Here is a 27,235-nt window from a genome sequence, read left to right on the forward strand (position 1 = left end):
AAAATAAAATGAAATAGATAGTAATATTAAAAATAAAATAAAAAAAATAATATGAAATAAAAAATAATTGGTTGATACAAAAATAGCTGCAGAAATTAGGGAATGAAATAGGGGGATTATTTCCTCCGCGTTTTGTTTTTTGTACTCTCTTACCTTTACTAAAATCTGCATCTTTGTATCTACTACTTTGTTTATTCATATGTTCATTCATTTGTGATTATTTTTAATCGTATAATAACTAAAAAGCCATATATACTAGTACAAATAACGAGGAAATTCTCATGCTTGAAAAACGAATACTGCAGGATTTTACTTTGAAAATATGAGACCGGATGCGTCTCTCAGTTGTCAGGTGATCAGCTCACTGGACAGATCGGTTAGTCGGTGGCACAAGCGTCTAAAAATAAGACGAAAAGGGGGATTCTTTCTGTTTTTTATTCACCACGGAGGGAAATAAATCGTCGATACATCTTCTATTTTAAGGAAATGTCCCAGTAGGACTTGTTGTGGTACGTAAATACTGTTTTAAACGTTGTGTTTTGGTTCCGTTAGCCGTGTTGCTAACCCGGAAGTCGCGACATTGCAGGTATACAGGTTTAGCCGTTAGCTCAGTTATGTCCTCTAACAGCTGATCATCAGTGACAGTCAGCTTTCAGTCAACATGTCTGCAGAGTTAGTGTCAGTGACTGTTCTGCATCTGAATTAAATGCAATCTCCCTTTACTCCTGCTGCACAGCCTGCACAAATAATATTAAAAATAAATGTAGTATTAATTAATTGATAAAATGTGACAATTTTATATTTCTGTATTAATTTTGCTTCTTTATTTATATATATTAACTCTTTTGTTTAATTTCCCCTTAAATTATAAATGTATGTATGCATTTATTTATTTATTAATGTAAAAATAAATATAAATTAAATGCAAAAATTAATTAATAAATAAAAATAAATAAATAAAAGGGAAAATTAAAAAGAGGAGTAAATAAACAAGGGAATTAATACAAAGATAAAATATATAGTTGTATGTCCTCTAACAGCTGATCATCAGTGACAGTCAGCTTTTTGTCAACATGTCTGCAGAGTTAGTGTCAGTGGCTGTTATGAATCTGAATTAAATGTAATCTCCCCTTTTACTCCTGCTGCACAGCCTGCAAACCTGAATGTAACACCAAGGTTGATTATGTAAATATAGTGCATAAACTGTTGATGTTTTGATGTAGAAGTGTGTACTACTGTGTGTTGTTGATTTTTTATCAAAGGGTCACTGCTGTTTCTGTGTCTGTCTTCATGACAGGACAGAGACTCGTGACTCATCGATGGTGTATTCATGTTGGACTGTATCTATGACATGACTAATTCATTAGTGTAACGTTACTGATCCTAATGACAGGTTCTAATGGTTGTGTATATTGGGAGTAATGTTAATGTCTGCATATCGTCCGTCTGTATGTTCTGTAGTACACATAATGATGTGCCAACATGATACATGTTAGCATATTTTGCAGCCATATGGCTACTAGTCTTGGTGGAAAAAATATATAAATCAGAATCAGCTTTATTGGCCAAGTATTTGTGTATACATAACAAGGCATATTGCAATTTTGGTGGTACACACCATAGACTAGGTACACACAGTTCCAATAGAAATAGTGAGACATAGAGCTAAAAACAGGACAACAAAGATAGATACAAATAAACATAAATTACATAGAACTAATATGTAATGTAGGCTACATGTAAAAATAGGTACCAAAAATCAATGTACTGCTAGTCTACAGATCAATGCCTCATCATTTTCATTTTCGTCTGTCTGATTTTGTCCCTCTGTGCCTCTCTTTTTAACTGTCCCCTCTCTTTACAGACACATCAGCATAATGTCGGGGAACAACTTGGTTCTACCCATAGTGCTCTGGGGCCGCACGGCTCCCACCCACTGCATCAGCAGCCTGCTGGTGATGGACGACTTCAGCACCATCATCACCGGCTGCCATGACGGACAGATCTGCCTCTGGGACATGACACCTGAGCTGGAGGTACTGATGAGGGTGAAAGTGGTGATGATGGTGATGATGATGGTGGTGGTGATGATGATGTGGTTGTGTGTGTGTGTGTGTGTTTTTAACCTACAGCTTCTTTACTCTGCTCCTCATCGTCTTATTATAACCCCCCGGTTCTTTTGTTTTCTGCTCAGATTTGTCCCAGGGCAATGTTGTTTGGTCACACAGCCTCCATTACCTGTCTGTCTAAAGCCAGTGCGTGCAGTGACAAACAGTACATTGTCAGCGCATCAGAGAGCGGGTGAGTACATTTTTACGCTGTGGAAGCCATCTCTTATTAGTTTCAGGAACATGCTGGCGGGGAGCTGTTGTTGAATTATTAATACCTTACAAGAAGATTGGCAATGGACAACAAGTTTGTGAGACAAGTCAAATCACCTGCGAAAGCATTGGCGTGAATGCTAAAATGTAAACGAGTGAGACGGTTCTGGCCTTCCTGTAGAGCATGACAGAGGAGATGATACACACGTTCTAGATATGAACCCCCAGGATGCAAGTTTAACTGCAGATCATTTCCTACTCATTTATGTCTAACTTCAGCCTGTTCATGTTTTCAGAGAGATGTGTTTATGGGATGTGAACGATGGACGCTGTATTGAGTTCACCAAACTGGCCTGTGCTCACACTGGCATACAGGTAAGACACACACTCGCACGCCCTATTTTCTCAAATCAAAGCTTGTATTCAAATCCTGCCTTATGGCGCATTCACACCAAGCAAACTCTGTGTATAAATGTATGTTTATAAACCACAGACTGTCTATGGTATAAACAACAGCGTTGCTGCCGTATTTATGTCTATATGACTTTATCTTTAGTGTTGCAGGCTGGCACTGATCGATCCGAACACCATTCAGAAAACAAGCATTTAAAAAGTTGTTTGCTTGTTGTCTTGCTGACAGACATGACAAAGCATAATCTCAGACTTTTACCAATCGGCATCATCATGTAGTTATTTCTGCATCGTTTTGATCCTTTTATTGCAATTAAACCACAGCACAATCTGTTTATTTTGGGTTCATACCGCAGGAGCGACGTGTGGCTTGCTAAATACAGTCAGTGCAATGGTGAAATTCAGTGCCACAGGGTGATGTCCTGAACCCAGACATGACGGCGTTTGTTTTTCCGCCATATCTCGGACTTCCACAACATGTACAACGCAGCAACAGTGGTTATTTCTCCCATGGTTGATGGTGGAAATAAAAGTCGTTGGGATCTATGGAGTCAAGCTCCTTCTCCTCTCTGGTGCGTTAGTAACGCGAATGAACACAAATAATACTGGCGGTCCAACTTGTGCAAGTAAAGCGAAGCGAAAATTTGCGTCGCTCTTGATGTGAACGGAACATTAGTCTCACATAAGCACAACCAGATATAAAGGCCAGTCGCAAATGGTTTTGCAATTACAGCAATTAATGCTGAAGCTCACATGGTAAATTCATCTTAATGTAAATTTCCACAGCACTAATTCCACCAGTACAACAGAGTCATGTCATACCCACCACTCTGCTCCTCTCAGTTTCTCTTTTTAACACAAATGTTCTTTTCCTTCACTTCTTATTTACAATCTCTTCTACTTTTGCTGTTTTCAATCGCTATGAATCTACTGTCAATGAAAATCCACACATCCTACCAATGTTTCATATTCAAAGCATACCAGGAGAGGGAGGGGTTTCATGTTCAGGTCTCTCTTCACCTTTTGATTTCTCTGCTCCATGTTTCTCCTCCCTCCTCTGTGCTTCTCCAGTTCTATCAGTTCACCGTCGGCACTGAGAGGGAAGGGCGTCTGCTTTGTAACGGCCACTACCCAGAAATCCTTGTGGTGGACGCCACCAGCCTTGAGGTGCTGTACTCGCTGGTGTCCAAGATCTCTCCCGACTGGATCAGCTCCATGAGCATCATCCGATCCCACCGAACACAAGGTGAGAGTTGGAAAAGACATTGGAGATTAAACGGATGGGATTTGTTTCTCCAGGGTTGATTTTAATATTAAATGTGCTGCTCAGTGATTTTAATCCAATACGGAGCTCATATGTCTGATTTTTCACCTCCTGCCTCTGCATTTCAAAACCATCCACAGAGACATTTTAAGTGAGCAGCTCAGGCACTAATTTTGACTTGGTGGTACTTTGTCTCTTTGTCTCTATGTAGAGGACACAGTGGTGGCAGTGTCAGTGACGGGGATTTTGAAGGTCTGGATCATCACAGCTGAGGTCAGCAGGATGCAGGTACACCGCCATACAGATGATCAGTCTTGTGTCAGACCTGTGTGTACTGCCGGAAAGAAATGTGTAAACACAAGTCGAAGTGCACACCGGCCTTTACAGTATTGCAATGACTATTATGGTCATTATATATTAATATTATAAATGAAAATGATGATCGAAACAAATATCAGCTGATATACCATTAGCTATTTTTTCAACCTCAAATATTGATTGGTGTATCAGCTCAGGATCTAATTTGTTGTTTTTGGTGTGTGTGTGTGTGTGTGTGTGTTCAGGACCTGGACCCTGTGTTTGAAGAAGAGTCCAAACCCATCTACTGTCAGGGCTGTCAGAGTATTTCCTTCTGTACCTTCACTCAGAGCAGCCTGCTGGTTGTCTGCTCCAAGTACTGGAGGGTAAGAACCTGCATTACCACTCAGTAAATCTACAAGTACTGGACTAGAGTATTGTGCACACCTGTTGTTTTGGCCCTAGTCTGAGTTGTACTACATTAATAAAAGTGCGTGTGTCTCTTTCCCGCGTGTGTCAGGTATTTGATGCAGGCGACTACTCGTTGCTCTGCTCAGTGTCCAGTGACAGCGACCAGGCCTGGACCGGAGGAGAGTTCATTGCCACCGACAAAGTCATCATCTGGACCGAAGACGGCTGCAGTTACATCTACAAGCTGCCCGCCAGGTAAACCTGCTGCTTCTCCTCCGGCTCTCACATCATCATGGGTGCTTTAACAGCATTAAAGGCATGCATGGGTTTTTCTGACCGTGTATGTGCTACACAAATGCTGTAAACTTAAACTTATTGTGTGTGTGTGTATTCCTCAGCTGTCTGCCCGCTAGTGAACATTTCCGCAGTGATGTCGGGAAAACCAAAGAAGGCTCGATCCCTCCGCTGGTCTACAGCATTGCCGACCGCTCGGACAAACAGGTCAGCCCTCCTCTCCTTCACTCTGTAAACTAAGCTTTTGTAAATGTTGTATATTGAATAATATTTAAAACGGATTGTTGCACAGACCTGGAACGCATAGACCAGCTCAGAAAAGTGTTGTACTGCACACTCCTGCTGCACACCAGCAGATATTTCTTATTAAGGATGCTTTGGTGTACTTACTTTGGACTTCACCTCAGTCTGTTTTAACCCGATTGTCCCTTCAGTAATAGACAGATGCTAATGATTTAGCTGTTGAGGTACCTGTTTCCAGAGATCCGTATAACGATACTAGACAGGGGATTTACTGGATGTGGAGGGTTTTCCAGATCTGGCTTCTCTTTTGTGTTTTTCATAGCAATGATCTTAGCTATATGAGCTGGGCTAACCCAATGCATTCGGCAGGAAAAACATGTTGGTATTGTATGTTTCTGCAAACCACGGATACGTCGAATACCAACCTGACTAGCTTGGTTTAGCAAAAACAAAACCTGTCACACTGCTGGAACTTTTTGTGTGCAACTAGCACTTTGGATCTTATTTTACATACATACAAAAAAAGTAGACTGCTATAATGCCAGTTAGACTGTCATTAGTTGGTTCATAGAATGAAACTGCAAAAAAGTCTTGCACTGAACTAAACTTCCTTTTCCTGTTGTTCAAACGTGGCTTAAATAATCCAATTAACACCTAAAATGATCCTTTGTACACTGGCTACATCCGTTACAGGTAGCTGTGTGTAGTTGTCTTGTGGTGTTGGGTTGGCAGTCTGACTGTGTTTTGTTTGTATTGATTGATTGTTTGATTTGATGATTTGATTTAGGATCATCAGGGCTCACGTCAGGCCCATGGATTAGACCTAGTCATTTTTTAAAAGGTGTGAAGGAAAGAGAATCCTCACAGAGGAACTTCATAGACTAACATGACGGATTGGAGATGTTGCCGGGCCTCACCAGAGCTGGACACATTTTGTCCCGTTTGACAAAATGAGTCAACAAAAATCAGCTTTTACTGGCACAAGGTTATCTCCCAAAATGTTACAACTGTGGAAATGTATATCGTATGTAGGTCTAATGTACATAATGAAATTAATAGATATAACTATATCCAAGATACATGCAATGATCATGTTATGCAACTGATGAATTAGGGTACTGGCAAGTTTTTTGGACAAATTCAGGCACCGATAATAACAATGGAATCATTTATGTACTTTTATGAAGTGTGAAATCAGATGGTAAATGACCAGGCTTAATCCATGTGCGTGAGCCTGACCCCTGGTGTTTTGTATGTTCTGTGTAGTTATGATTTCATTTTGGACCTTCAGTATGTTGTTATGTGTATTTATAATTTATTGTCTTGTAGGTATTTATTTGTTGTCTGTGCCTTTTTGTTATTTTTGTTGTTCCTTTTTATTTTATTTTTGTCCTCTGATGCTGCCATGACTCCCTCCCTCCTTTGACCTCCTGACTCCTCTCAGAAGGAAGGAGAAGGAGGTGAGGAGGAGGAAGTGGTTGTGGAGGTGGTGTGCCTCCCTGCCAGCGGGTGCGACTTGGAGCTCTACACACCAGAGCTGCTATACCACCACCGGCCTCTAGAGGCACCAGTAAGCCCCAGAGAATGCACTCTGAATACCAAAGGCAGGAAGAAGAAAGTTCACCTTCTTGGCTGAGCTGCAAAAGCTGAAATGGACAGAATTACAGCGCTTACACTACAACCATTTTACTAGCCTTTAGTTGAAATACAAGCTTTTAAAATCAAAGTAATTCATTCCAAATTCATGCCGTTTTGCATCAAGCCAAATGTTTCGGTATGCAAAATGGTTCAAGTTAGATTTTCTGCACCATGAAACGAAAGTAAAACATTATACTATTTTTAAAGGACCATACCAGTCGATAGAGCATGTTTTAGCCAATTGACAAATTGTTCAACTGCTGAATATACAGTATTTGAATGTGTTCTATACTGGTGGGATATTTGTAAACTGAAGCTCAGAAGTCCGAGCATTCACCTTTTGTTGTTTTCAGAATTTGACCACGATCTTTTCCTAAACCTAGCTAAGTAGTTTTTGTCATGTAACTTCTGTACTTAAGATACACCACTTCCGTTGTTATTTAACCCAAACGATAATCTTTTCCTTAACCTTACTAAGTAGGTTTTGTCACGTATGTTACGCCACTTATGTTACGCCACTTATGTTACGCCACTTTCGGTGTCATGTAACAACTTCCAGTGGGGCGTAACTTGATTACGACCTTTTCCTAGACCTAGCTAAGTGGTTTTCTTGCCTAAATCTAACAAAGTTGTTTCCTGTGAAGACGGAAGTTTATTTTGAAAATACTAGAGCGTAAATTGACGCTGGACATTCGTAGGAAAATGCACGACAAATGAGGAATAACTTTTAGTAAAATATCATACGAAACGGTGTATGAGAATACGTTGAAACGGTTATTTTCATTAACTATTTTATTATATTTTTAGGATTAATTGGCTAATTGTTCAGTTTATTAAATGTCAGACAGGTGTGCACCTTCCTAAAGCTCAAGGTCACATCTTCAACTATCTCGTTTTGTTCGAACAACAGTCTGAAACCCAAAGATAGTCAGTTTACAATGATATAAAGCAGCATGTCCTCACATAGGAGAAGCTGGAACCAGAGAATATTTGATGTTTTAGCTTTTCAAAAATACTTTGTGATTAATTGATTATCAGAATTGTTGGTGATGCATGTTCTGCCAGTCAAGTGATCTATTAATCATCTAATCCCTTTTAATCATTTTTGCACTAAATGTTGACTGTGATGGATTAACTGTCTGCAGCAAGTTTCAAGCTCTGATTTTCACAGAAATGAACTTAAACCAATGTCAACGTTAGTTAAACGTAAAATCTGTGGTATGGTCCTTTTAAGATAGTCGGGTGTAAGAGTTGAGATCAGTGTGAGGTTTTACTACCTTGGAGATGAAGAGGCTGACAATTTGATTTGTCCAAAAATAGTTTTTGTTTCAAGACGGATTGCTTTGATTTTGTGACTTTGCAGCTCAGCCAGAAAGTAATGAGCTGAGATGAGAGGAGCAAACTGTGAGAACAGCAGCGGAAACACCGACATCCACTCAGTGGCTCACATTCACCCTGCAGCACTAACAATAGCGTTGTTCATTGTTCATAATGATAATTTGGGGGGAGTGGTGTCAGTGTTGCCGACTTTTGACTTAGGTTGATTTAGATTTAGGGACTTTTGGAGCTAGTTGGCAGCTAATGCTGCAGTTACTTTCATTGGAGAAGAGCTGGTAATACCGGGCTGGGTTTTTTCGGTTCTAGCGTATTCTTGCTAGTTTCTGAACATTACCGACCCTAGCTTTAATAAACAAATTTTTTCTGACGTTAGCAGAGGTGCTCTTTATTTCAGATTTCCTCTATTAAATGCTGTGGGAATCCCTGATATAAAGAGAAACTATTGGTTCTGTATGACCTGATTTAATATGTATAGCATGAATATTGAAAACAACAGTGGGCCTATTATGGACCCTGATGGAACACCATAATTAGCAGGAAAATTAAATATGGTAATAGCTGCTATAAAAGTAAAAGTAGATCCTTTATCCAATAGAAGTAATTACAGGTGTGACATGTGTACAGATGTTTCCCAATGTAGCCTTCAGACTAATTTTCAAAGTGTTGGGATGGAAGTGTAAGCCGCTGAGTCGATGACATTGAAAGTGACCGGCCTGTTTTGTTTGCTCCTCTCCCGGGTGTCCTTCCTGCCTGACTAAGAGACTGAACTCATTCTGGTTCACCTGATTTCATGCTCTCTTCCCACTAAAACAATCCTCCTCCTCCAAAAGCACCATCACCCTCCTCATCTGTCTTCATACTGATGAAGATGCATGCAAAGTCCCCAAGCTGCTTTTTAACAAACAAAATAATGACCCGCTGAATCCCTGAGTTCACGACGAGCCAAACACCAAAGGGAAGTGATGGGAATACCATGACATTAACCATCATGTTTGTCACAAAGGATAAACACTAATGATGAATACTAGACATACAAGGGACACAAATGTAGAAATGTAGGCGCCGTGACAAGATTCAGGTAAAGAACAGTCACCAACTGTGGAATGAATAAGATAAAGTAAAAGTAGAGGAGTAGGTTAGGTAGTGAATGGAAATGTTGTAGTAATGTACATAATCCTCAATTTGCAACCATGTTGTAATGCATCCTTGTATTTTTACACCCAATTTAAGTTTTGCACAAATATAGTCCAGATGAATGGGTAGAAACTCCACCCATCTGCAGCACAAAACACAAACAACAATCTTGCAAGTCACCATGAGTTGATATTCTGTCTCTCTCTGTCTCTCTAGTGCTGTCTGCTCTAAACATAACTCTTGTCGTCACTGTTGTTGGATTTATCTAATCACATCTTATATCAAGATGTGGTTTAGTTTGTGTGTGTGTGTGTGTGTGAGACTTATCGTGTGTTTAAAAAACAACATTTGGTGGCACTTTGCATACTCTCTGTGATTGTCTAGAGCGTTCAGATGAGCTGAACTAACCGGTTGTGTTACTCCGGGACACCTCCGCCATTCCCTGCCTCTGTACCTCTTTTAAATTTTGTAGTTACCATGGTGATGGCAGCCCATCCTCCTTACACGCCCACAGGTTCACGAGCTTTCATCCTGTCCATCATTATCACTACCCTTCACCTGGCAGCAGCTCCTGGAAATGACCTCATTCATAATGAGAATTCAGTTAAAGACACTTTTTATCCTCAATCAGGGTATTTGTCCTCGACTATAGCAACAGTACCCACGAGTCATAACCTGGACAGGTATGAAGCCAGGGAGCTGTCAGAATAACAGTCAGGGTGTCCACTACAGATTACAATCCCTGCCACAGCATGATACTGCAAACTAACAGACGGCCCCTGCTGAGGTCCAAATCCTGTTTGTTATCCACCCTGAAGTTGATTCATTGGCATTAAATGGATAGTTTGGGTGTTTTGAAGTGGAGTTGAATGAGGTACTTATCCATAGTCAGTGCATTACCAACAGTAGATGGCGGTTGGCACCAGAAGCGTAACATAATTGTGATTGGCCCTGGGGCAAAAAAAACATGCACGTACACACACAACCGTTCCAGACAATTGCTATGCCACCATGGAGAAGCTCACCATGCAACTCCCATACTGTAACCCAGCCTTAGATCAGCACCACGGACAGCAGCTGTGCAGCAGTACGTTGCTTTGCTGCTGTGCTGGTACTCCTGTCTGTTTCTCCAAACTCCATCTACTGTAGGTAATACACTGACTATAGATAAGTACCTCATACAACCCAGCTTCAAAACATCTGAATTATCCCTGTAGTGTTGAGGATGTTTCAGCCAAGCGGCCAGTATCGGTCGCTTTTCCACTGCAGAAATCAACAACCGTTGTCCCTTTATTCACTGCATAACGCCATAAAAAAACTCCAGCAGGACCGATGCTGTGTATGAACTTTCTCATAGGTGAGTGAACTAAGCAGTTGTAGGGTAGACAGCAGTACAAAAAACTAGCAGTAGGTGTAGTTTTAACCCCACCAGTCCCTCCTCTGTGCTGCATTAGCATTTGTTCTAATGCTTGAATCAACAGTTAGGGTGCGATCGTTGGACTTCTACAGTGGCTACATGTGGTTTGCTTTTACTCTTCACGTACCTCTGATCCTCTCAGCCCCTACCTGAATGAAACCCCAAACAGCATGTTAGAATCAGCCGGTATTTACTATCCGTGTCCTCAGCCTGAATCCGAGGTGTGTGGTTCTGTTTTCCTGCAGTTTGCTGTGTGTTGTTGCTGTTTGTATGAAGGCACCTACGAGCAAAACCAAACATTTCAGCTTCACATTCTCAGACGAAGAACCAATACGGCATGAAACACTAAACTAAAAAGTCTTTAAGGGAAAAATACTCCAATTGTTAAGAGATTTGGGGCGTCAGGCTTTCAGATGTTGACATGTCTTTTGTCCTCCACCGGCCTCCAGCTCCTGATCTGTCCTCCTGTGACTCGGTTCTTCTTCGGCCGACGGGAGCCCTTCCACAAGCTGCTGATCCAGGGAGACTCGGCGGGCAGACTGTCCCTGTGGAGCATCCCAGACACCTCGCCTCTCCAGCCGCTGTCGACCGCTGCAGGTATGGCGTGATGGACATGACACAATCACTTCCCTAGAGAAGGGTTGCTACTCTGTTGGTCAAAACAAAAACACAGAGTCCACTGGTGTTCGTACAGTGAAGTTACAGAAAAGTTCAAAAGAGGAAAACAACCAAAAGAACACGGATAAGAACAAACTTCTTGCCACCATTAATCCCTCTTAGTAATCATTAAAGAGGACCTATTATGCTTATTTTCAGGTTCATACTTGTATTGTGGGTTTATCCCAGAACATGTTTACATGCTTTAATGTTCAAAAACGCTTTACTTTTCTCATACCGGATGTGCTGCAGCACTTCTTTTCACCCTCTTTTTTAAAATGCTCTGTTTCTTTTCTCTCGAAAAGCCCAGTCTGCTCTGATTGGTCAGCTGGCCCACTGTTGTGATTGATCTGATTGGTCCCCAAATCTTTTCAACACTGACTTATGACTAAACATTTGTTAGTGTGTTGAGTGTTTATAGATAGAGAAGTAAATTCCCTCAGAAGTGGTGGTGAAACACAGAGGCTGAGTGACATCTAGTGGCCAAAATGCGTCATGGTGCTGTTGACTAATAAAGTCAATAATTTACATTATTGATATTTTTGTTTCTTACAGGGCTCATGATTTGAAGAATATGAATTAATTATCGTAAAAATATTGTCTCTCTCCGTCTCCGTGCAGAGCTGCAGGTGTCGTCCACCATCAGTCTCCAGGAGGCGTTTGATAAGTTGACCCCCGTGTCTGCAGGGATCATCGACCAGCTCAGCGCTCTACCTGGAAAAGAGGGACCCATCAAGGTTTGAAGCCAGACAATGTAACAATGTTTGAAGAATGCACTTTCAAAATATTATGTATTTATTAGGGCTCTCAATCGATTAAGATATTTAATCGTGAAAGTTTATTAGATCAGAGGTCACAGGGCCCTTGAAAAAAAAAATGTGTTAGGTCACATGGCAATATATTTGGCCTCTCACTGCAGCCTACCAATGTTTAGATGATTGGATAACTGCCATTACAGTTTGGTTGTCAGGTATCTGACTGTCTGTGTGTGTTGTTCTGATCCCTCAGGTGACGGCCAGCGTGTACATCCCCTCTCAGGGTCGCCTGGTGTGTGGGAGAGAAGACGGTAGCATCATCCTGGTTCCTGCCACTCAGACCGCCATCGTCCAGCTGCTGCAGGGGGAGCACATGCTCAGGAGAGGTGAGGGATGGAGGGAGGGTTGGAGGGGCACAGGGAGGCTGAAAAAACAGTAAACAGACAGTCTAATTTCTACAACAATTAATAAATAAACAAATCTAGGGCTGCTGCCTAAACTTCACCGGTTGGAATGAGCACAGTCAAGAGCTAGTTCAGTTCATCAACTCTGGTTTTAGTTCTGGTCCATTTTGTGTCTGAGGTATCATAAACAACCACATGTATTAGTCCCATCATCCATCCTCAGTATCTTACGCTTTGTGTCCGTCCGTCCCGCAGGCTGGCCGCCGCATCGTACCCTGCGAGGTCACCGGAACAAGGTGACGTGCGTCCTGTACCCGTATCAGATCTCCCCACGCTACGACCAGCGCTGGATGGTGTCCGGTGGAGTGGACTTCTCCGTCATCGTCTGGGACATTTTCACCGGAGAGATGAAGCACATTTTCTGCGTCCATGGAGGAGAGATCACCCAGCTCATTGTCCCGCCTGAAAACTGCAGCGTAAGACCGAAATCTAAAACATGTAGCTTTATGTGTTTGTTTCTTCCGTGGCCTTTTCTTTCTCTTGTCATTAGACTCTTTTTTCAATCTTGAGTTGTTTGCTTTTTTTGCTTCATTCGTTGTGTGTTGTGTCTGAGTGTGATGAACGTACTGAAAGGAAGTATCGTGTTATGTTGCTGACATTAGATAAATGTTACGCGGGGTGATGTCATTGTTGTTAGAGAGAACTTTAATGACCTTATATTGTTGTGGTCAAACAAACACACACACACACACACACACACACACACACACATTAAACCAAATGAAAATGTTATGTTGTTTAACTGACATTAAGATCAAATAGTTTGAATTGTGTTGTTGCCATGGAAATGAGATGTCAGATGCTGTTGTATTAGTGGAGCTGGACTAGAATGACCTATCGCACACACACACACACACACACACACACACACACACACATTAATTAAGACATTTCATGTTTTGTGTCTATTGAAACCTATATTACAAAAGTAATAATATGGCTCTTTCTCTGAGAAGTCGTCCCCAACGCAGCTGCCTGTCTACTGAGCATCTGCAGCGAGTTGTAGTCTCAGCAGTGAGTTCATCTTTGTGATATGAATTCATAATATTAATAACCGTGTTTTCATTAGTGTATAACAACCTGAAAATAAGTATCGTAGTGTTTTCGTTAGCTACACACAGCACCGACCATTGGATTTAATAGTGGACTATTTAACTCGGTGATACCCCAGAAGGTAACACAGTCAGGACTTACTGTACATGTCCAGTTCTGTGGATGATCCCTGTTGCCTGCTGTGTTTGCTCTGCAGACTCGGGTGCAGCACTGCGTCTGCTCGGTGGCCAGCGACCACTCCGTCGGCCTGCTCAGCCTCAGGGAGAGGAAGTGCATCATGCTGGCGTCGCGACACCTCTTCCCCATCCAGGTCATCAAGTGGCGCCCGGCAGACGACTACCTGGTGGTGGGATGCTCCGACGGCTCCGTCTACGTCTGGCAGATGGATACAGGTGAGTGACCTCTTCCGCAGTTCCTCTTTGGAGTTAAAACTTGTGACAAAAGTCAAGATGCTATCACTAAGTTTTTCCAATTAATAAATGGGATTTATTAATTAATAAATTAATGGGCTGGCAGTGAACTTCTGTATAATTCTAAAACAACCAATTCCCACAAATTCTCATATTTGTCTGCACTACAGGCTGCATGTAAAATACGGCCGCTTGTTTAGTCCCTCTCTGCATTGGAGACCGATGCAGGGCATACCCCTCTTGTGTTACTTTTGGATGGACCAGGAACGGCGTGTCAATAAGCTTGTTATATGCATAGTGTCCTTTCAAAAAAAAACTTTGGTTTTCACAGGAAGTTAGGTTTAGGCAACACAACCACTTTGTTAGTGTTAGGAAACGGTCATGCAATTTTGTTAGATGATGTATTTTTATGTATGAATCAATTATTTAATTAGTTAGTTAATTAGTATGCATTAGAGGTGTTTTGTCGGTGTATTGTTGAACTATGACAGAGCCAGGCTAGCTGTTTCCCCCCGCTTCCAGTCTTTATGCTAAGCTAGGCTAACCACGTCCTGAATCCAGCTCCGTACTCGACACGCAGACATGGGATTGATATTGATCGTTTCTTATAACTCTCAGAAAAAAAGTGAATATATTGAACTATTCCTTTAAATCTCATCTCTCTCTTCTGCGTCTCTGTTTAGCCGTTACCATGACAACACAGTCTGTAGTAAACGTTTATGTGGCACAGCATAGAGGTAGCACTAGCTTGAGTGATGACTAGCCATCGGAAAAGACCAGGTGCGTGCATGCGTGCGTGCCTGCCTGCGTGTGTGTGTGTGCGTGTGTGTGTGCGTGTGTGTGCGTGTGTGCACATGTGACTTGAATGAGCTGTAGTGCTGGGAGATTGCAGGGTAGCTAAGTGTGAAATTAAGGAAGGTGTGTGTGTACTCAGGCGTTGGACATGTAATAGGGCAATGGCTCACAGGCCCTTCATCACAAGCGCGCACACACACACACACACACACACACACACGCACACAGGTATAATGGCACCACTTCTTCTCTCACTCAATACCAGAGCCAATACTGATGTCAGCTCTGTCAGCTAATGATGTCTCTCTAAGCCTCGCTCTCTGTCTGTAAAGGTAGAGAATAGTTGCAGTCAGAGATGGAGACGGCTATCTGTGACCTGAATCATATTCAAGAGACAATAGATGATACTGGGCGTCGAGACACAAGGAGCGGGAGATGGTGCGAGCGAGTGGAAGATTGATATAAATAGAAGGAGGGTGCAAGGACAAGTAGAGAAAGATTGATAGGAACAGAGAGCAGGAGATAGGTGATAGGAATGAAAAGAGAGAGACAGAAGGAGGCTGAGATAAAACTATTCTCTGATACACTACATGGCCAAAGGTATGTAGACACCCGAACAGGTGATTGAACATAATGTGATAGCTGAACATGGGCATTAATCTGCTGCTGTAACAGCCTCCACAGCAGTGATCCTCTCCCATTCAGCCACAAGAGCATCAGTGTGGTCCAACTCTGATGTTTGGTGGTAAGATCTGACTCCCAGTCAGTGTTCCGGTTCATCCCAAATGTGTTAGTTGGGGCTGAGATCAGGGCTCTGTACAGGACGTACAGTATGTACACTACTCCGTACACTACGCCGTATCAAGGGTTTGAGACATGTTTGTTTACCCGTTTGTGTTTTCAGGAGCCTTGGACCGCTGTGTGATGGGCATAACGGCGGTAGAGATCCTGAACGCCTGCGACGAGCTGGCTCCGGCCACCGTGGACGCTCTGAGCCACTCAGCCGTGAACCTGAAGCAGGCGATGACTCGCCGCAGCCTGGCGGCGCTGAAGAACATGGCCCAGCACAAGCTGCAGACGCTCGCCACCAACCTGCTGGCTGCAGACAACGCCGACAAGGTACTGACAAACGACTAAAAACAGTTGCACTATAGCAGAAGGGAGGCTTTGTTTGGTAAATGACTTCAGCTGTCAGCCATGTGCACTAGTGCTGGACGGGGGAGCCAATTAGTTGTCAACTTATTTGTCATTTACTGAGCAGACACACCAAACATTCTCTCGTTCCAGCTTCTCAAAAGTTTCATCATAGTTTTCCAACCAGTTCAGTGTGGTGACGGGGTTGGCCTGTCCTGACTGTATTGTATATTTTCAAATATTGTAAATCTTAGTCGTATGCAACAGTTTTATTCTTTCTTAGCCATAATTTGTGCTGTTAAAGTCTGACTTAAGTTACACCTTTTTCATGGGAAATCAAACTCGGAGAAAACAAAACAGACAAATGAAATGACGTAAGCGTTCACTCCGGCTGCAGGCTGAAGAATAGTTCAGTTTTGTCAGATGTCGTCACTCTACTGACTTCTAATGTTGAGGTTGAATTGATTCAGAACTGATTTCTGTGTCTCTTTCTCCTCGGGTCTTTTCTCTTTCTTTGTCATTCATCAAAAACAGACAATAGCTTTAATACACACAAGCGCGTGCACACACACACGCACACGCAGTGGCTGGTCAGCTCGGTCAGATAGCTGGCTAAAGTCACAGACCAATTAAAACTGCTGTAGACGAACCAAAGGTCAACACTACAGCCACGGTGTGTGTGTGTGTGTGTGTGTGTGTGTGTGTGTGTGTGTGAGACACCATTGGTGTCTCCCAGGGAAGGATGAACTATCTTAAATGTCAAAATGGTAAAAAAAAAAGAGAAAGAAGTGCAGTGTTTCTTTCTCTGAGCTTTCCAGAGAGCAGCTTTAGGGGTTTAAAGGAGAAATCCGCCCAAATGTTAAGATGTGCGAGTCACTGTAGCAGAATATAATCGCTCGCTCGAGTCGAAATATTTCAAGTCCCGCACCATTCCTGTCGCCTGGCGCAAATTTATGTCTATTTGCTTCTGTGCATTGACTTGGTATGTAATTGCGCCTGAAAACAGGTTTGTGTTTACAGTTTTAGGGTTTAATTCATACCATTTTATGCCACATTTCATCCATAAAGTGCACCACATTTGAAAGCAGTCAAACAAATCCCAAGTAGTCAGACTCCCCGTCATCACGGCAGTAAGCCATATTTAATCAGCATTCAAACGAGAGTTTCTATGTGGAGCAGCTTGTCTGTGTCGACCCCTCAGAGGAATCAGAGCTTCACTTGTCAGACTCGGATGATCTGATCTGCCCTGACGGAGTTAACTCCGCCCACCTGGGCCTCCCAGCTCAGAAAACAAACGCTCTGAATTATTTAGTGTCTGAACAGCGTTTAGTTCAGCTGCTCGTACAGTTTGACTTTTATAGTTTGACTTGGAATCCATTTAGCTCGGCATCTCCTCTTCTGTTGGGTCCGTCCTTTTTCTTCCTCTTCCCTTCCATCAAGATGACCTTTGTTTTGTTTCTTTTTCCCGTCTGTGTTGGTTTTATTGGAGGTGTCTCCCGGGTTTTTCCTGCCATAACTGCTCATAATCACAGCTCCTCTCTGAAAAGGCCAACACACAAAAGCTGCAATCCCCCCCCCTCCCCCCCCACCCCCCGGTCTATCAGAAACACATCATTGTTGTTCTCTTGTCTGCCTCCCACCTCTGTGTCATTTCTCTACTCAAATGATGGGTCAGAACCACCCACTGTCACCGGTGAGTGTGTGAGAGTGTGTGTACTCCCCTACTGTGTGTAATGACAGATAATGGCCATGAAATGTCAGACTATCAACCCAGACATTACACCCAGCCAGCTCCCGGCCTCTGTTCGTGTGTGTTTACAGCTGTTGTTGTTGTTGTTCACATTTTCAGTTTGTGTGCGAGGAAGTCGATGTGTGACTTTGAGTTTGTCCTCTGGCAGGTTTGCTGAACCTGCTGATCTGTGAATGGTGTTGTCACACGAAGGGAAAAACTGAAATAATTAGTCGATCGACAGAAAAAGGAATCGGCCACAATTTAATCAACTAAAAATGTCAAACATTTTCTGTTCTCATTGTCTTAAATATGAGGATTTGCTAGTTTTCTCTTGTATATTAACTGAATATCTTTGTGTTTTGGACTGTTGCTCGAACAAAACAAGACATTCTCTCAGATGGTGCTCTCAGAGCTTGTGAATTGTTTTTTTCCATTTTAATTATCAAAGACACCATAGATTAATTAAAAAAAGGGGCTAGAGCAGGTCGTCGGCGGTTCGATCCCTGGCTCCTCCGGTCACAAGTGTCCTTGGGCAAGATACTGAACCTCGCGGCGTTGTTGTAGTGGCAAAATATGATGTGTAGGGATGTTGTTCATACACACAATACTGCTTAATTAGCTTTACATGAAGAGTAATGACTAAAAAGAAAAAAAACAGTCAATCTAAATTGTATCAACTTACAGGAAATGTATCCAGGAGGAGGAGGGAAGTAAAAGCAACACAGCAAAATAATGTAAAATTCATTAAAAAAGTTAGAAAGAATTTTCTTCATTTGTGCATCTGATGTCTCTATACAGTGTGTGTGTGTGACACACTGGGAACTGTGGATGTGTGTGTGTGTGTGTGTGTGTGTGTGTGTGAGTGTGTGTGAGTGTGTGTGACTGTGTTCGTTGGACCCCAGTGGTGTTTGCCAGAAGGGCCCTGCAGGACAATGACCTTTAGACCTGCTGCCCAGGAGCTATAGGACACTGTGTGTGTAAATAAGAAATTGAGTTGAAATGTCATTTATTTCCAAAGACAGACTAGTGTACTAAGGTGACCTCAAGAGTTTGAGAATTTGATAGGTAATTTGCTCAGAAAATTCAGATTTATCCAAACCAAACCTGGTCATTTGTAGCTCATGTATCTGCATGAGTTTACAGCCTCAGAAATAACATCAGGTCAACCACATGTACGTGTTTATTATTGTCCAAGTGTAATGTGGCTGATTGCCTTTAGATGGCAGTGTTCATCCACCAAAACATCGCACGCAGGCAGGCACACACACACACACACACACACACACACACACACTGACACTGCAAACACACACTGACACTGCAAACACACTCACTCTGAAACATGGGAATGAGGCACAACTATCTTGGCTTATTCCTGGTAAAAATCCAAGAATTCTAACAGCTATGTTCACTGTGTTAACTGAGGTCAGTTCAAAGGTAAAATGTCAGCAAGCTTTCACTAACTATATTTACCGTAGTGCACACACAGCGTTCTGCTGGCAGTCATTGTGGAAAAGATTTGAGCTGGAATCAAACAGCTCTTTGAATAAAAAAATTAAAAAAAAGTCAAAGGAGGCAAAGCAACAATGCGGTAGCGTTGATCAAATACACATGCATTTATACACACGCGTGTACTTCACCGTACGTGCATTTGCTAGACTCACACACACACAGACTGCAGGTGTATAGTGTCTCTCGGTCAGTCAGCAGTCTCCACTGCTAATTATTGTTCTCTCTCTCTGTGTCTCTCTCACACAGTCATGTCCAGTTCAATTCAATGAGCTTTAATGGCATGAAAGGTTAAAAACAGTGTTTCCGAAACCAGAAAGTTGAACACAGATTAACAACAATACCTAAATCAATGGTGGCCATCGCCATCTTGATTCTTTGCGACCAGAAGTGACCCGAGAGGGTGGAGCTAAGTACAACCAAACGCTGAATAAGACATTTTTAGGCGACCAAAAAGGTTATAATTAACTTTTAATGAATTGAAAACACTGTGAAAGGATTAGAGATGTAAGACGAAAACACGGACAACTCCGAGACCGGGCAACGCCGTGGTAGCGACCTGTCAATTACAAGGTAACCACGCCCTAAAGCATCCCCTGCTTTATGGTCTATTTGACTCTAAATGGGACCATCATCATACTGTATCGTAGAAGAATTGAAACTAGCGATTGAGACCATAAACTCATGTTTACAATGTTTACTGAGGTAATAAATCAAGTGAGAAGTAGGCTCATTTTCTCATAGACTTCTATACCATCAGACTTCTTTTTGCAACCAGAGGAGTCGCCCCCTGCTGGGCACTCTAGTAGCACTGACTAAAAAGAGAGAAAGGCAGCATTGCTTTGTGCAGTTCTACTTCAATGGAAAGTAAGAATTTGGATCTGCTGATGACTAGAAGATACAGACAGAAAACGATATGGTCTGTCTGTTCTGTGGTGAAGTTTAGTTTTATATCACAATCGTTTTAGCCACAACATGTAAAATACTACTCCAATAATATCAAAACAAGCTCACTACAGTTTATAACAAATCTTTAGACAGCAGCCATGTGGGAAATCAGACATCGGATCTGCTCAAACTGCAGACAGCCGACCAAAATTCAGCCAGATTGTTGATTGTTCATGTAATTAATCAGGCACCTCAAACTGCACGTCAGACGACAACTGATCTGGCAGAAGTCTGGTCTGATTCTAAAACTAATCTGGGGCGAACGATTTGGGACTAAAATCCGAACAGTGTCTCTCCAGTTGAAGACTAAACTAAACAGTCCTCATGCAGAAGGAAACCGCTGCGAGAGTTTAGAACAACAAATGGAGAATCCTTCATGAAACACAGTCCGATTAAAACCCAGCTTTGCCTTTTCTTTTCTTTATTTCCCTTAATCACTCCTCCCTCCCGGTTTCCTCTAACAGGATCACCGGTGTCTGATTGCAGTCATCAGGTCATTAACATGTAAACAAACAGCCCTGTTCTACATACAGCTCCACGCAGGTGTCTCTGTTAATACAATTAAAATCGAGCGGTGTGGGAGTATTGGTGGCAATTACAACTAATGGGTTGTTGTTGTGGCGGTGTGTGTGTGTGTGTGTGTGTGAGACTGAATGACAGTTTGTGTTTAAAGGGAGGACTGATTTAAATCATTATTCTCTGAATCAGTAACAATGTTGACAGTCCAGGTTGGATTTTTCATTTAGGATCTCCTAAATGTGGTTATTAAGGCTTCATTAATCAGTATATTTTATATTAACAATGAATAACATGTTTCATGTCAAAAGTGTGACTCGTGGTGACCCTCTTTTAGCGCTTTATTTCGGTTTTAATGGCACATTTCCTACAGCTAAAGTGCCAGTTCTCAGGAGTTGGTGGAGACCAAACCAGAGCCAAAAGGAGTGAATATTGGACTTCCATTTATCTGTCTGCTGGATGTGGAAGTAGGCAGCTGTTTGCCAACATCTTAGCGACAGCAACTTTAGAAGATGTTATGTCAGATGTTTTTTAACGTAAAAACGTGAAAGGCTCTCTCTAGACCCAGTGTTTGGTTTGTCCGTTCTGGGCTACTCTAGAAAGATGGCGAAGCAACATGGTGGACTCTGTGAAGAGGACCCGCTCCCTATGTAGATATAAAGAGCTCATTCTAAGCTAACACACAACGAAAAACACAACGATTGTTAGTTTCAGGTGATTATACACTAATGAAACGTAGTTATGACTATTATACTCCATTTCTGCAGATCCCCCGAAATGTTGCACACTGTTCCTTTAACTGATGATGCGCTTCTCTTGAGTCAATGATGTTTAAAAGGCTGATCCATGGCTGAGACTAGTGGTCAAAGGAGCAGCTGTAAAACGGTGGATAAACACATCTCATTTTCTATAAATTCGTCACAATAAAAGTCCCCCCTCCTTATTTTTGCTGCAAGTGTTTTCCATCACACAGCACGGCATGTAACTTTGGCCCAACTCCGGAGATGGTCCATCTCGGGCCCGACTCTGTACAACTCGGCACGGCTAAACTAGTAATGTCAACGCGGCACGGACTCGGAGCGGCCAAAAGTGCCAATGGAAAAACACCATCTGGTGCATGCTGTTACCCACCTAATAGATAAAATGGAGCAATTTTCACCAACTTTAATATTTTCTACAAAGAAATACCATCAGAACAATTTGAAAGATGCTTAAAAAACTGACATAGTGACTTAAATATGTGGCCAGTCATAAGGAAGGACAATGGACATAAGGACTCTGACTGGTTGGTCAGGTGACAGATTGAAAATATCCCAAGAGGGAGCTCTAATCTAAAATTGATATATACCTTTTTCTACAGGAACAAAGCACAGTTTTCATTCATCACTTATTTTTGAAAATTCTCTCTCTCTCCCCCCCAGGGCAACCTGCCGAAATACTCCCACAATGCCCTGGTGGTCCAGGCGATGAAGACCAACCTGACGGACCCTGACATGCACGTGCTCTTCTTCGACGTGGAGGCGGTGATCATTCAGCTGCTGACGGAGGAAGCTCAGAGACCGAACCCCATGCTGGTGTCTCCAGAGACGCTGCAGAAGAGCCAGGCCGGGGCCGACAAGGGGGGGTCCTTCCTGGCCAACAAGATCTTCAAACAGGTCAGAAAACGAAAATCATATGAAGCTTAGATGTGCTTAGATGTGTTACATGATGTCTTTTGTCTTCATATTTTCAGGATTGTATGTAGTGTTTTTCTGTTTCATCTTTTTCTTGTGCTGTTCTTATACTATTTTAGTTTTGTTTTTTAAAATAAAATTGTCTCCTGTCCCAACCAGGTGAAGGAGACGATGAAGGAGACCATCAAGGAGCACCTGTTGGACGAAGACGAGGAAGAGGAGGAGGAGATGAGGAGGCGGGAGGAGAAGTCCAAGTCTCTGAGTCTGCTGGAGTACAACCTGACGATGGACACGGCCAAACTGTTCATGTCCTGCCTGCACGCCTGGGGTCTCAACGAACATCTGGACGGCATCTGTCTGGAGCGACTGGGCATGCTCAGACCGCACTGCCCCATCTCCTTCGGCCTGATCTCCAGAGGAGGTCACATGTCCCTCATGCTGCCCACCTTCAAGGTACTTGTCTGTCTGGTGCCACCTGTGTTCTGGGTGCACTCTGGTCAGGATTCATCAGGTTGATAGAGACCCAGAGGTTGCCCCTTGATTCCAAATTGTAATTATTATTGCACTTAAGTATTATTAGTTAATTAATTATTATTAGTTAGTATTATTTTATTCATAAATCACATAGCAAATCAATGTTACAAAGTGCTTCACTTCGAATAATAAAATAATAGAATTAACCACACCAGTACTTCCAGGAGCCCTGTTTTCATTTGTCTGCCTCTGTTTCCCAGGAGTCCTTGCTGCGGCAGTTGTCCCTGGCGACGGGTCTTAAGCTGACTTTGACGGACATCGTGGGGAAGGGGACGTACGGCGTGTCAAGGGCCGTCACCACGCAGCACCTGCTGTCTGTAATTTCACTGGCCAACACTCTGATGGGCATGACCAACGCCACCTTCGTCGGAGAGCACATGAAGAAAGCACCAGTCAGGTAACGAACACACACAGACGTACATTTGAATATTCTTTTCTATCTTTTTTAAATATAACCGAGTAGTTTGGGGACGGAGAGGTCTTTCAGAAAATCACATTTTCTCAGGAGTTGGCGGGGACCAAACCACGACTCCAATGGGATGATAATGTGTCTGAGTCGGTGAGAGAAATCAGTGTGATTGACGCAGAATGTACGTGCTAACTGGCCGTCGGCTGTAGTCTTTGTGGTGTGTTCAAGTGCAACTTGACGGCCAAGACAAAGGTGACGTGAGGCGACGCAACAGTCAGCCTTCATCGCCGCTGGTTCTTTGATGTTGGGTTGGTGTGTCTGAGCTGTTAAGGAATGCCTCTGCACCTCATCGGTCAGGACCTGCAGCTCGCGGCTATTCAATTTCACTTTTCTTTTTCTCTCTGTCATTGCTCAGCCTACTGTGTTCTTGGCGCAAAGGTAACATTTCTACTTCGCCAAATGGATAATTGCAATCGCAAAAAAGGGGCAAATTGCACCAAGCTGCAAAACCTTATGGCCGTGTTTGCGCTGTAAAATCGCGCAATAACTTTTGTTAATCGGACCTTGAGATGGGGCGGATAGCGGTTGCAAGTGATGTGCAATTTATGGTGCTAACAGTGGCCGCAATCCATTCTTTGTGAATTTGCCCGTCAGTGGGGGAAATCTTTCCATCAATTTTTATAACAAGTGGACAATGAGTTTGATTTCAGTCAATGAAATCAGCCCAGATGGCATCAGAATCTTTGGAGCGCTGCCCACAAAAACCAGAACCACTCATTTGGCACAACACAAACACAGACATGTTCCCGAATCGGACACATCTTAGATGTATGTATAGAATAGAAATTCTTAACCTAAGCTCAACATATCTGGATTCACCAGGCACAAAAACACACCCCTGATCCATCATCAGTGATTCCAGCTGAAAAACAAAAAAAATAACAACCCAAACAAACAGAACAAAAACTGAATTCAAAGCACGGAACACAGACGCCGCTCACATACACAATAATACCACCAGCAGCAGCAGCTGAAGTTCAACTACTGTCAAGTCTGTGTGTGTGTGAAGCTGATTGTTTAGTCTGTCTGAGCTCTCATTGTGCTGTGAAAGATTTAACACGGAGGTCGAGGTCCTGCTGCTGTAACACCAACACATCATTTCATCATTTCGTCAACCCTGCACAGAATAACCGCGCAGGGAGGGCGAGCGAGGGAGGGCGAGCGAGGGAGAGTCAGAGAGGAAAACACAGAGCGAGGGAGGAAGTTGTTGAAAGGGAGAAAGGTGGTGAAATGATTGCTTTTATCAGCCTACCCTGATTTTTATTTCACTTTCAGTCTATCATTTAGTTATCTTTCTGTTTAATTAAATAAATTGGTTAACATATAAAAAATGTGTAATAGCTGGCTCTGTAGTTTAGCCTCTGTACAGGGTCAGCCTTTCAGTGCTCTCAAGTTAAATTCATACCTTAAAAGGCACTTAAATGTTTCCGAAGGTTGAGGTGAAATGAGTACAAGTTGGAAAGGAAGTCTTGCCTTACATTAGTGATTAACAAGTCCCTTAGTGTATAATAAGAGCTGTGTTCTTAGAGCCAGTATGAACTGACACACACAGGGAGAGCCTTTTGTAGTAGAGCTGCTAGCCCAGCTCCAACCCTGGTACCCACATAGTGACTCTCTCAAGGGGGCATAAAAATGTGCTCCTAGTGACTGTCAAAGCTCCAGCAGACTTCCTGTCTTTCCAGCAGAGGCACACAGAGTCTGACAGTAGATGCTCATTAGCTCTGACTACCAGTTCTACATGACTATACACCGAGCACTGGTCAGTCCCCTATCCCCTGACCACAACCAAATGTGGTTTCTTGCAGGGAGCGGGTGGTTGGGTTGATGATAAAGGTCGCTTGCCAAGTTCTTCAGCCATCTTTGTGTTTACTAGGCCACTAACCGGGGGCTGTACTTTCAACGTGATTGACAAGCCCTCGGGGCAGCTCTTCCTCTTCGTCCCCTCATGTTGGCTGAGGCCAGACAGGCCCGCTGTGTCCGTCTATGTCGGGATCTTTTATCTCATTCTGCTGTGTCATTGATTTGCTGAGTCAGAAATGATGAGGAAACTACGTGTTGCAACTTAATCAAAACTTGATAGACTTGATGCAGACAGAGGTGATAAACAGGAATTGGCAGCTAGAGCATCACAATCAAAGAGCACCACAGCAGGAGGACGCAGCACGCAGCCTGGAAAACTTTTCAAAGCTGTTTATTACTTTCTCAGAAACAAAGAACTTCTCTTCTGTGGTATGTCCGGATCAGAGAAAGTGATTGTGCAGCTACAGATGGAAACTGAATACTTCTTTATAAAACTCTTCTCTCTGGCTGTCTCCACTTCCACGCTCCAAACCAGCGGTTGTGAATATTTGAACGTGTTTGGGTTTTTGGCTTTTTCATGTTCCCCATCTCACATTAATGACGGCAGAAAAGCTTCCTCCCTGTGTGCTGGAGTTTGAAAAGAAGTGCTCCTGAACTCTTAGTGTTTTAGTATTTCATCACAACAACCACAACAGCGCTCCGTCCACCAACTCTGGCTTGAGGGCTCGAGCTTGTCCGTGGAACAAGCCCTGGAAGTCCTGTTATTGAGAAACTGACCTAGACAGAAATAATCATGAAAAACACAAAACCCTTCTACCTGGCTCTTGTTTCCTTTCCTAACCTCAGTCTATAATTCAATTCAATGTATATTTATATAACGTTGAATCATAACAGAATTTATCCCAAGACGCTTTTCATATAAAGCAGGTCTAGTCCGTACTTTATAATTTAGAGTAGGGTATTTTTTTTGTCCTTTTAACCGATTAGACTGTTGTCAGGCTATTAAATAGGCGTTATCAGTTGTTATAAACCCCATAGATGTGGGTCAATAGGGGCCCACTAGACCCATTAGTAGGTTTTATCATTTATTTACATGAAAGAAAGAAGGTATAAAAGAACACGACAGCGACCTCTAGCGACCGTAGTAATTATGACAGGAGCAAAGACGAAAGTCAGGCGCAGGGTTTTCACCTAGCAGACTGGAGTTCGCATCACGTGTGATACCAACAACTTGTAGTTGTCTTTGTGTTTGTAGTCATTTTAAGCCAAAACACAGTGTTGTTGTTTTTTTGCCTAAACCTAAAGAAGTTGTAGTTTTGTTGTGTAAACCTAAAGAAGTTGTAGTTTTGTTGCCTAAACCTAAAGAAGTTGTAGTTTTGTTGCCTAAACCTAAAGAAGATGTAGTTTTGTTGCGTAAACCCAAAGAAGTTGTAGTTTTGTTGTGTAAACCTAAAGAAGTTGTAGTTTTGTTGCGTAAACCCAAAGAAGTTGTAGTTTTGTTGCCTAAACCCAAAGAAGTTGTAGTTTTGTTGCCGAAACCTAAAGAAGTTGTAGTTTTGTCGTATAAACCTAAAGAAGATGTAGTTTTGTTGTATAAACCTAAAGAAGTTGTAGTTTTGTTGTGTAAACCTTTTTGTTTGTGTTCAAAACGTAACAATTCATTGAGCTGCACAACATGTTAGAACGTGTTGCTTTTTCGTTTTACTTTCACTTTTACTCCTATTGACCCACATCTATGGTGCTTATAGCGACTGATAACGCCTATTTAATAGCCTGATAACAGTTGCATTGGGAACAGACAATAAATATAGCATTTGCACTATAGCTGCACTGTGGACACATTGAAAAACCCATAATCTTCAGACATCCATATGGGTTGATTTTCACTTTCCAATAAACATCCACCACCTGTCTGTGTCCTACAATTCCTTGTTAATGCATTAAGTTTGACTTTTGGAGAAAAAAAACACATTTTACGGCTCCTAACCATTTCAATTCTGAACGTCCAATCATACGCG

At 42.5% G+C, this 27,235-nt stretch overlaps 1 protein-coding gene across 4 annotated transcripts in view; it reads left to right on the top strand.

The window, feature by feature from the left end:
- Positions 1 to 346: 346 nt before the first annotated feature.
- The window catches only part of LOC119478069 (WD repeat-containing protein 7), a 96,561-nt gene continuing 69,672 nt past the window's right edge, over positions 347 to 27,235 (top strand). For 3 of the 4 annotated variants that reach the window (XM_037752480.1, XM_037752481.1, XM_037752485.1), the window contains exons 1-18: positions 347 to 509; positions 1,865 to 2,036; positions 2,195 to 2,301; positions 2,618 to 2,696; positions 3,804 to 3,978; positions 4,208 to 4,284; positions 4,560 to 4,679; positions 4,814 to 4,959; positions 5,103 to 5,205; positions 11,218 to 11,365; positions 12,047 to 12,162; positions 12,434 to 12,566; positions 12,840 to 13,060; positions 13,894 to 14,089; positions 15,807 to 16,021; positions 22,163 to 22,396; positions 22,574 to 22,867; positions 23,149 to 23,345. In XM_037752480.1, the coding sequence (XP_037608408.1) occupies positions 1,878 to 2,036; positions 2,195 to 2,301; positions 2,618 to 2,696; positions 3,804 to 3,978; positions 4,208 to 4,284; positions 4,560 to 4,679; positions 4,814 to 4,959; positions 5,103 to 5,205; positions 11,218 to 11,365; positions 12,047 to 12,162; positions 12,434 to 12,566; positions 12,840 to 13,060; positions 13,894 to 14,089; positions 15,807 to 16,021; positions 22,163 to 22,396; positions 22,574 to 22,867; positions 23,149 to 23,345 (2,720 nt within the window). In that variant the 5' untranslated portion in view covers positions 347 to 509; positions 1,865 to 1,877. The remainder of the gene's footprint in view (positions 510 to 1,864; positions 2,037 to 2,194; positions 2,302 to 2,617; positions 2,697 to 3,803; positions 3,979 to 4,207; positions 4,285 to 4,559; positions 4,680 to 4,813; positions 4,960 to 5,102; positions 5,206 to 11,217; positions 11,366 to 12,046; positions 12,163 to 12,433; positions 12,567 to 12,839; positions 13,061 to 13,893; positions 14,090 to 15,806; positions 16,022 to 22,162; positions 22,397 to 22,573; positions 22,868 to 23,148; positions 23,346 to 27,235) is intronic. The other variant, XM_037752482.1, reaches the window with a different exon arrangement.

The sequence above is a fragment of the Sebastes umbrosus genome, chromosome 19, assembly GCF_015220745.1.
Source record: "Sebastes umbrosus isolate fSebUmb1 chromosome 19, fSebUmb1.pri, whole genome shotgun sequence".
NCBI classification, from domain to species: domain Eukaryota; kingdom Metazoa; phylum Chordata; class Actinopteri; order Perciformes; family Sebastidae; genus Sebastes; species Sebastes umbrosus.